Source organism: Exophiala oligosperma (genome assembly GCF_000835515.1).
Source record: "Exophiala oligosperma strain CBS 72588 unplaced genomic scaffold supercont1.2, whole genome shotgun sequence".
Lineage (NCBI taxonomy): Eukaryota > Fungi > Ascomycota > Eurotiomycetes > Chaetothyriales > Herpotrichiellaceae > Exophiala > Exophiala oligosperma.
In genome coordinates, this window is record NW_015622819.1 from 3,123,773 (window position 1) to 3,133,980 (window position 10,208).

Genomic DNA, 10,208 nt, shown 5'->3' on the forward strand with positions numbered 1-10,208 from the left:
CTGGTCAGATTAGCTGCTCGTCTGGTGTTCGCCTGGGACCCAGTGCTGCTGAGATCGACGAGTCAGTGCGAAGCTACTGCAGATTGCCGGCTGGTGGTGGCTTGGGGGGGAGGAAATGATTGGACTTGTCCAGCTTACTGATGTCACTTCAGCCCAGTCAATAATTGCACCCTGTCGTCACTGGGACAAGAAAGAGAATTGGTGTTTTGATGTGATGCGTCCAGCTGTACGAGGGTTCCGCAATTTGACATCACTGACACCCCATAGCCAGCTGAAAAAAGAAGAAAAAAAACAACCATCACCTGGCTGCCAGTCCTCGTACGAGGTAATATCCCTGCTGCTGCTATCCGTCTTGAGTCTACAGTACCGTCTGCGCCCAACAAGGTCAAGTCAGTGCGTCCTGCGCATATCTTGAGTGTCCATAACCCACCATCCACCCTTTTCCAACATCAAATCTGGCAGTGAAGCCACCCAAAAAAACTTGGTCTAGCCTTTTGTCTACTGTACAGTGCCTGCCGCTTCTTCCCCTGCGTCATTGCCGCGGAACAACCTCTCGATCGATCAGGAAGATCTTTTTCATCCTTGCACATCATACAACGGGTACCAACGTCTGTCCTTTACGTGTATAAACACCTCTCTTCCAGATCCGAGGTATCTTCTTGCCTTGTCACCATTTTATTCCAATTTGTTTGACGGCCTCCTCTTGTCATCAATGCCCGCTTCCTTCACCCTCTCTTCGAGGCTTCTCTTTCTATCGTAGAACACACAATCTTCAGGTCATTACTTGTCAACACTGACCATGGAGTCAACTCTCAATCACATGCTGTACGCGCGCCAGGTAGGTACCATTTGATTTGTCTTTTGCAGTATGATGATAATCCGCTCACTTTGTTTTGTAGTCGCAGGGCAGCAATCGTGGAGGTGGCTCGAACTCACTCTCCGGTATTTTGTCGACTTTGATCCCAACGCTGGTCATCGCCGTCGTCGCCTTCTCTGCTTTCCTCTTTGTTCGGACTCGTTATTCGCGTGTCTACCGTCCGCGGTCGGATGAAAGACTCTTCCAGGATGGCTGGCAGACTCCCAAGTCCGACACCAGCTTCTTCGGCCTGATCAAAAACCACTCGACCCTTCCCGACAGCCATGTGCTCAGACACAACTCGCTTGATGGTTACCTGTGGCTCCGCTTCTTCAAGGTCCTGATTGTCATGAGTTTTGTCGGATGCATTATCACCTGGCCTGTCTTGTTCCCTGTCAATGCCACTGGCGGCGGTGGTCAACAACAATTGGACATTCTGAGCATGTCCAATGTCGAAAACCCAAACCGGTACTACGCTCATTCAATTATCGGATGCATCTTTCTCGGCTTTGTGGTTCTTTTGCTCGCTCGCGAAAGGATCAACTTTATCGGCCTTCGACGAGCGTTTTTCCTTTCGGCGGCTCACGCTCAACGTCTCTCCTCACGTACGTTGATGGTCCTTGGATTGCCTCTCGAATTCCAGGATGAAAAGGCTCTCAGAGAGATGTTTGGTCCTTACGTGCGTAAAATCTGGCTCGTGACGGACTGCAAGAAACTCGAGGACGACGTCAAGAAACAGAACAAGACTGCGCTGAAGCTCGAAGGGGCCGAAATGAAGATGATCAAGAATGCAAACAAGCTACGCAATAAGACCCTCAAGAAGCAGACCACAGACACGCCAACCGAGCAGAACGCTCTTCATTGGATTAACCCTAAGAAGCGACCACAGCACCGTCTGAAGCCTCAATTGTGGAAGAAGGTTGATACCATCAATTGGTCTCGCGGCACTCTCACCGAGCTTGACCGGTTCGTCCACGAGCAGCAAAGCGAGCATCTCGACTTGAAGCATACCAAAGTCCCTGCGGCCTTTATCGAATTCTCCAACCAGTCGGCTGCTCACCACGCCTATCAAACCATTGGCACTGGCTCATTGAACAAATTCAACCCACGCTACATTGGAGTTCAGCCGGATGAAGTTGTATGGAAGAATCTCAGCGTCAGCAATGCCTCTCGCAAGACTAAATTGCTCCTCGCAACGGCCGTTATCTGGGTCATGATCATCTTCTGGGCCATTCCCGTTGCCTTTGTGGGTGCATTATCCAACATCAACTACTTGACCAACAAGGTACATTTCCTTAGCTTCATCAACGACATTCCCAAGGTCATCCTCGGTCTCGTCACTGGTCTGCTCCCCACAATCTTGCTAGCCGTGTTGATGGCTCTTGTCCCAATCTTCTGTGCTCTGCTCGCAAAACTTGCTGGAGAACCCACTCTGTCAGCCATTGAGCTCCGAACTCAGAGCTGGTACTTTGCCTTCCAAGTCGTGCAAGTTTTCCTCATCACCACATTTACTTCTGGTAAGTCATTGGTTCTCCGAGCCCAACAGAAAATGTTCAGGAGGCTGACAATGTGTAGCTGCCACTTCGGTGACCACTCAGATCATCCAAAACCCAGGCTCTGCCCCTACGCTGCTTGCCACCAATCTGCCCAAGGCATCCAATTTCTACATCAGCTACTTCATTCTGTTCGGCCTTGCTCAGGCAGCCCTGCAACTTCTCAACATCGTCCCACTTCTGATGTATACCCTCGTCGGCGGCCTCTTGGACAGTACCCCGCGAAAGAAGTACAATCGCTACATCAGCATCCCGGGTTTGGGTTGGGGCTCAACCTACCCTAAATTCACCCTTCTTGGTGTTATCGCAATCACATACGCTTGCATCGCGCCTCTGGTACTTGGTTTCGCAACCATCGGCTTCTGTCTGCTCTACCTCATGTTCAGATACAACTTCCTCTTCGTCATGGGCAATAAGACCGACCTGAAAGGTGAAGGTTACTCCAAGGCATTGAAACACATGATGATCGGTGTTTACCTCGCCTCCATCTGCCTCATCGGTCTGTTTGCCATTGGCTGCAGCAAGAGTGCCGTCAGCGCGGGTCCTTTGGCCATCATGGTCGTGTTCCTTGTTGTTGTGATCATTTTCCAATTCCTGCTTGACCGGGCTCTGTCTCCTCTCGAGAAGACCATGCCATTGGAATTGTTGCAAGGGAATAAGTTCAGCACAACCGTTGTCGAGCAGATCATGGATGAGCACGAGATGAAGCAAGATCAAATGGAAAGTGGATCGGCCAGTCAAGAGAAGTCCGTTCCTGAGTTCGTCAAAACTGAAGGTGACGCTCCCCAACCCAAGAACAAACCTTTCAACTTCTTGAGCCGACGTCTGGAACCAATGCTGCTCAAGTTCTACGAGGCAAACAAGAGTATCACACCGGCCGAGCACGACCATAATATTCCAGCATACACGTCGGAAGAATATGAGCAATCATACCTCAACCCAGCCATCACATCTCCTGCTCCTCTCATCTGGCTAGCCAAGGATCCCGCTGGCGTGAGCAAGGTTCTTGTGCAAGAAAACCGAGAAGCCAGCATTGACAGCACAGATTCTCATGCAGAACTCAATGAGAAGAACAAGCTTGTGTGGAATGAGGATGAACTTCGCCAGGCGCCATTGTGGCGAAGACCTGTACGATATTAATCCAGTCAAGTTGCAGTCACCTATCGAGTAGGTAGATTTGCGGAGTTGACCGGGCACGGGGCATCGAAACGAAGGAGTCGATTGTTACCAAAGGGCTTGTTTTGAAATTATTTAGTTATGAACGGACCAAACAAGAATTAATTCAACAAAGACCAGGGGATGTGTTTCGGTCGTTAAGGGGAAAATGGAAATGGGCAACAACAAAACTATTAGCGGCTACATGGATACCCTGGTTTAATGATACTTAGTTACTTAATTGAAGAATTCTAAACATGTTTTGATTTGAAGTTGAGATTTGACTCGTTTTTGATTATATGTGTTCTTTGGCCCTTGTCAAAGGTAGAGAGAGACAGGATAGACTAATCATAACCCCGACGATTTGGCTGTCTGAACATGAAACGAGATGGATGAGTGATATTCTACGTACATACGTACCTACCGTTTGTCGCTATGATGCATCCATGGTACCGAGGTAGGTATGTTTCGATCAACTATCAAACAACTCGTACTTGATTCATTGTAGATGTCTAGATTACACCATACTGTACGATGTTTTTGATATTTTTCCTTCTTTTTTCGGGCGCAAGGCCTAATTGGGTCTTTCGTGGTTGTACGGATTCGTTTCTCGCACGAGAGACCAGTGCCTGTGTGTATGTACGAGGAGTGATCAAGGACATGTCAGTGGCTTAAGCCATTTTACACGTTTGCCTGGTGCTGGTGCTGGCGCATGGGGTCCGGGTCGTGTAAATATTGTGTGTAATCACTAATCCATCCCGTTTTTCTCTGTCCTTTGACACGGGGTTGATCACCAACTACCTACTCCGTACACACCAAATAGCTACTACCTCCTTAAGGCAAAATACATGGGCATTGCTGTGTGCATCACAGAATGATCCCTGTGGCCCAATCATCAATGGACCTCCTGTCGCCCTTTCCGAGGCTTTTATATTCGCAATCATTGCGTGCGATAAACTGTACGAGTAGTGCAGCGAACGATGGCTTGGTGGTGATGATGGTGGGAAACTAATCGACGCACACTCTATGGCGAGGGTAGGAAATAGTAGTCTGTTCATTTCCAATCATGCCCTGGCTTGAGAACATGATGATGAGACGGGACGATGACATTCTTACATACAGCAAAGAAGGGGAAAATTTGGTATATAACGATGGATCATTACTTCTTTGATCTCTTTCAAAACTTCTCAAGTACAGTTTCAACCTCAAAGTGAAGGTACAACAAAATACTCTCCCATCACTTTTCCAAAAGTCGAGAAGAAACAGGAACCAAAACCCAACCCAGAAACAAGTCACCAAACAAGTTCAAAGACAAAGTCGTTCATCACCAACAAAATGGCATCCCGTATGGACCAACTTCTCCAAGCGAATTCGGTGTTTGCCCAATCATGGCCAACTCCTCCTACCATGGTCCAGATGAGAGCTGTGGCAGATGGTGCTCTTCTCGTTTGTAAGTTTGAAATGTTTGCCTCATCCCTGTACGGGGTGACTGGCGACATTGTATCTTATCTGCATTGTGGTGTGGCAAATTGCTAATCAGCTTCGATGCATACAGTGACATGCATGGACCCTAGAGTTGTTCCTGAACAATTCCTTCCCAACGCTCAATTCGCTGTTTTTCGCAACGCAGGTGGAAGATATAGTTCCGACCTAGTCCGTACCATAGCCACGGTCAGGAAGTTGATGGCAGATAAACCTGGTGCAAAGACCACGGTCATGGTCGTACATCATACAGGTACGTACCACCACTCACCCATCGAGAAGGTCAAGACAGAGGTCGATGGTCGCAAGTACGTACGAAGTACTCCGTATAACTGACACGAATCTTCTCTAGATTGTGGCATGACTCATCTCACAAACAAAGAAATCCAAGATGATTTGGTTACCAAGTTTCCCGGATCGGCAGAGACTGCAAAGGAGATCGACTTTGGATGTTTCGCTGAAGAAGACCTTGTAAAGACCATCAAAGAGGACGTCGAGGCTTTGCAAGCAGAAGAGATCTTGAAGGGTGTCGAAATTCTGGGCTTTACCTTGGACACTGTGACTGGAATTTTGAGTAGGGTGTGAGACTCACCAACAGGCATGATTCATAACATACTGTAGGCGTACTCAACAGAATTGAATATCTGGAGATAGTGCTTGGTAGTGGAGGAGTACTATGTAGGAAGCGAAAGTTGATTGTGTTGACGAGGCTGAAAGCTGAACAACAAGGCTGACGACGTCATCTACTATTTGCGTGCAGTAAGGAAATCAACAATTCGTGCTCTACAAGTCATTTGTATTTCCACTCATTCAATCGAGATTGTGAACTTGTTTCGAATTTCCTTTTCATGGGGTAACTATGAACCTCGCAGCCTCGTGAGAGCCCACAGAATGCACCTCGTCCTGCCGTGACGGCCACTGCGACCGCGCCAGACCAGAACAAAACATGGCCGACCTCGTCGCGTTCAACGACGATGGAGAACGCGACGACTCGATCTTCCGGCGAGCTTGGGTTCGTTATGACGCTTGCCTCACATGCATTGAAGCCACCGAGTATTGACCAAGGTACCTGCAACAGTATCTGGCTCTCACGCCAGCCCGCGTCCTCACCTCCCGTACCGCCGTCAAAGCCTACCTGGGCACCCTCCTCTTCTTGACCACCTCCACCGTCCTCCTCACGGTCTCCTCCACCGCGTTCGGCTTCTTCTACTACAACTACATCCCCCAGATCGATCTTGAACGCGTCTTATACCTGCAATATGGCGAGGGGCCGCGACACCCGCCGCACGCGACGATTGCACTCGACACGACCGCCCTGATAACTCAACAGGCGTACGACGTGGATCTGATACTCGACATGCCCAGGACACCTACGAACCTCGACGCCGGGAATTTCATGCTGGACCTGTCGTTACTCGGGCCCGGACCCAATGTGGTGCGAAACGTCCCTGAGCCTCTGTCGTCGTGGCTCGGCAATATCACCGTGGACAACGTCTACTCTCGTTCACGGAGACCTACCATCCTACCGTACTCTTCTCCGATCCTTTCAGTCAGCAACACACTCCTGTACCTGCCGTGGCACATGCTCGGATTACGGGACCTAGACGCGGCCCACCTGGTCGTGCCGATGTTTGAAATGATCACATTCCCCCGAGGGGCACGAAACATACCGACCCACGCACGATTGGAGCTGCAGTCGACCAGCGTCCTGCAGGTTTACAGTGCAAAGTTGGTGTTCCGTGCCAAGTTCCAGGGTATGAGGTATCTGATTTACAATTACCGGGTACCTGCCTTCGTCGTCTTCACGGCGCTGTTTTACACCGTCAGTGTGACGAGTATGGGTTTGGCCTGGGCTTTATTGTCGATGCTCTGGTCTAAGAAAGATGACGGCGACGGGAGAGACCGCACCGTGATGAAGAAAGAAGGACGCCAGAGTGACATCAAGCGTGAAGATGAAGGACGACGTAAAATTAAGGAAGAAGAAGAAACAGACTCCTCGCAGCATGGGTTATCACTTTCGAATTTATCAGATACCGCAGCACAATTTCCCACACGGACCGGACAGATGCCTTTGAGGTTCGAAGGGCGATCTCCAGCAGCAGATGCAGAACAGGATGAAGAGGTGGAGCGTTTGACGCCTCCACCTGGTCCTGATGAGGTTGCAGACGACGAGGAAGAAGAGGACGAAACGCAAGAAATTCGTGGTAGAAGATTCGAAGGCGATTCTGGGATTGGGACAAGTATGGAAAGTGAGCATCAAAGTTCTGGCATCGTCAGGAGAAGAAGTTCCAGAGGCCTTTCAAACAGATGAAGGATTTAAGTCTTTCTGGTCGTCTACGGCTCTGATGCCTCAAATCGATTGCTCGCATCACAAACTCCCTTGATCGCTTTCACAACTTGCTTGGCCCGTTGTTGATTTCCATTCCAAACGTGCTCTCAACGAGAATGCAAAATGTCATCGACTATTCCCGCCATCAGCAGCAATCGTTCGTCCTCCTGCTTCATTCCCACGAGTTGAAGTGCGGTGGGAGCATTCGCATAGTCCTCGGGCCCGGGAAACATCGAGTACAGTTTCTCGTCGTCTTCTCCATACTTTGCCGCCTGGTCGACGACATCCGATGTCTCGTCGACCTTTCCGACCGGAATGATGCAGGATGGGTAGTCGACCAGGTTCCACAATGCCAGTGCCACCGACGACCACGAATCGATCGGGGGTGCGGTGTGTGGAGCCAGAGGACCAAGGATGGCGTCGAGTCTGTTCTCGAGCCACATGTCCCTGTACGCCGTCTCGGCTTGTTCGCGCGCGACGGTCCATGCGAATAGGTCGTCCAGGGACTTGGACGGCATGGACATTAGACCGATACGTTTCACCGACTCGACCAGTGGTTCGTCTGCTGCGGAGAGGTGACCACGGACGGTCTAGTCGTGAAAGATGGATATGTCAGTTGGTCTGTGTTTCGCATGGCAAAAGCTGGACATACCTTGCAACCTTCAAGAGAATAAGATGTCCACGCCGTCCCGATATCTCTCATGACATTTGGCAATTCAACATGAACCAGTTCGACACCGGCGACGCGCAGTTTCTCCGTCGCTTCGGCCAGTGCCCGCCTGATAGGTGGAGTGGGCGTCAACAACCCTTCGTCCTGGACGACACCTACCTTCAGACCCGCTGCTGCGCGGGGTGGCGTCTCGAGTCCTCGCCACGGAACATGCAAGCAATTCACGTCGACCTTCCACGGGTCGTGCGTCATGACGGTTTTCATCAACAACTCACAACTGCGCATGCTCGTCGCCAAGGGCCCCGCGACGGGCAAGATGCCCGCGTGTCCCGGGGCCGTGGGGTTCCTTTGTCCGGCGAACGGCACGATACGCTCGGACGGTTTGAAGCCGTACACGCCGCAGCAGTGTGCCGGGATGCGGATGCTCCCCGCGACATCGGTGCCGCTGCCTAGCACGCTGCCGTGCATGGCGACCAGGGCTCCCTCGCCGCCGGAGCTGCCGCCCGCGGTGAGGCGGGCGTTGTGCGGGTTCAGCGTGCGTCCAAAGACGTTGTTGTCCGTGTCGGCCGTCATCATGGTCTGAGGCACGTTGGTCTTGCAGTAAAAGACTGCGCCGAGGTCGAGAAGCAGTTTCGGTAAAGCCGAGTACGTCGTGCTTGGGTTTCCGGCGAAGTGGATCAGTCCCGTGGTCGAGTCGACGCCGGGAATCTGAAAACAATCTTTCAGAGAGATTGGGAGACCCCAGAGCGGTGGAAGTGGCGTCGAAGAGGGTGCGGATGCTCGAGCTGCTTCTAGATCCCTCGCGCGTTCGATGGCCGATGCGAACATGATTTCCGTCAAGCAGTTTGTCTACTCGCGACACCAGAGTCAGTGTGAGATGGCCAGTCGTCGTCGAGAGAACCGAGGCTGTAAAAGGGGAAGAGGAGGGGGGGACCGGTTTGGGTATTTACCACTTGTTGGGCAATGGCGGCACGTTTACAAAACGCCGTGACGACTTCGGTGGCGGTAAATCCCTTGTCGTCGGGACCACGTCTGAGCGCGTCGAGTAGGGACACGGCGTCATGGTCACCAGTGATCTCGAGTTCTCGTGGTGTCAGGATCCCACAAGTTACGGGGACGTCAGTCACATTCGCACGAGGACTGCCCAGGTTGTATTCTTGCAATTTGGCTCGTGGGATGAGCCATTCTTTCGGGACGAGACGAGATCTTTGGTCTTGTTTACGTCGAGCAATGACATGCCACGGATCTCGTTGAGTTTGGGTTCCGCCTGATGTGGATGTGGTTGACATCGTTGGGGACACGATGAATGGATGTAAATGTAAAGATGTAAAGATCAGGGGGTTGATATTTGGGCAACAAGAGTCAAACACTGGTTTTTTTCCCCCTCTTCTTTTGTCCATGATTGTCTCGTTCAGTGGCCTTTTTATGCATTGACCGTCGGTCCCCTGGGCTGGTACTCCGTACTTTAAGGCATCCAACCCTGCTGAAAGGAGATGATTGGACGAGTACAACCCAGGTAGGGAACTTGTGGCCCAAGAGTATTTTATCACCAAGGTAAGGTGAGGGGAGGTAGTTCTTGAGAAGTACCGGTACTTTGTATTGACTCCACCGCCGGCCCTTTTTTATATCAGGGCAACCCTCCGGTCCTGCATGAGACGTTGCGAGTAATTACGACGGAGTAAGGAGTACCACCAGTAATGATTATTCTCTCTCTCTCTCTCACACACACACACACACACACACACACACATATCTCTCATATCTCTCATATCTCTCATCCATCACAACTTTGGTCCACCTCTCTGACTTTGACCATTCTGTGTTTGTTTGTGGTTTTCCGATGTCGACGTCGAAGCCAAAGTCTTCTGTCCTTTGTTTGCGTTCGTACTTGAATTCCCTCCACGGATGTGAATGGACGTCGACACCGACACCGCCGGTGACTCCTTCTTGATGGCCAATCTCTCTCTGTACTCTTTGGAACACCATTCCAGAGGCAAACCGACGGCGTTGAACGGCATCGTATACCCCTCCTCGAATTTTTGTTTCTTTCTCTTGTATTGATCCCCTCTTTTTGTTCGAATCTGTTTGTCGTAAAGGATCGATCGATTTTTCTGTTTCACTTTCAATCCCTAGAGTTCCCCCCTCTCTTTTTTTTTACACACA

At 50.7% G+C, this 10,208-nt stretch overlaps 3 protein-coding genes across 3 annotated transcripts; 2 read left to right on the forward strand and 1 right to left on the reverse strand.

The window, feature by feature from the left end:
- The first annotated feature begins 358 nt into the window (after positions 1-358).
- PV06_02523 (uncharacterized protein) lies at positions 359-3,836 on the forward strand. The gene is made up of 3 exons (XM_016403221.1): positions 359-838; positions 900-2,373; positions 2,432-3,836. The coding sequence occupies exons 1-3, from the start codon at positions 800-802 to the stop codon at positions 3,547-3,549; spliced, it is 2,631 nt and encodes an 876-aa protein (XP_016267118.1). The 5' UTR covers positions 359-799; the 3' UTR covers positions 3,550-3,836.
- Positions 3,837-5,838: 2,002 nt separating this feature from the next.
- On the forward strand, positions 5,839-8,537 carry PV06_02524 (uncharacterized protein). The gene is made up of 2 exons (XM_016403222.1): positions 5,839-6,058; positions 6,125-8,537. The coding sequence occupies exons 1-2, from the start codon at positions 5,993-5,995 to the stop codon at positions 7,355-7,357; spliced, it is 1,299 nt and encodes a 432-aa protein (XP_016267119.1). The 5' UTR covers positions 5,839-5,992; the 3' UTR covers positions 7,358-8,537.
- PV06_02525 (uncharacterized protein) lies at positions 7,483-9,573 on the reverse strand (the record flags this gene model as incomplete). The annotated part of the gene is made up of 3 exons (XM_016403223.1): positions 8,996-9,573; positions 8,028-8,894; positions 7,483-7,965 (listed from the first exon to the last, which is right to left on the reverse strand). The coding sequence occupies exons 1-3, from the start codon at positions 9,443-9,445 to the stop codon at positions 7,483-7,485; spliced, it is 1,800 nt and encodes a 599-aa protein (XP_016267120.1). The 5' UTR covers positions 9,446-9,573.
- Positions 9,574-10,208: the final 635 nt, after the last annotated feature.

What these genes read in the sequence shown, in the direction of transcription:
- PV06_02523 (XM_016403221.1), top strand. Translation starts at nt 800, where the DNA reads ATGGAGTCAACTCTCAATCACATGCTGTACGCGCGCCAG. An exon ending in ACATGCTGTACGCGCGCCAG is followed by an intron (nt 839 to 899) that starts GTAGGTACCATT and finishes TTTGTTTTGTAG; the next exon opens with TCGCAGGGCAGCAATCGTGG. An exon ending in CATCACCACATTTACTTCTG is followed by an intron (nt 2,374 to 2,431) that starts GTAAGTCATTGG and finishes GACAATGTGTAG; the next exon opens with CTGCCACTTCGGTGACCACT.
- PV06_02524 (XM_016403222.1), top strand. Translation starts at nt 5,993, where the DNA reads ATGGCCGACCTCGTCGCGTTCAACGACGATGGAGAACGCGACGACTCG. An exon ending in CGATCTTCCGGCGAGCTTGG is followed by an intron (nt 6,059 to 6,124) that starts GTTCGTTATGAC and finishes TACCTGCAACAG; the next exon opens with TATCTGGCTCTCACGCCAGC.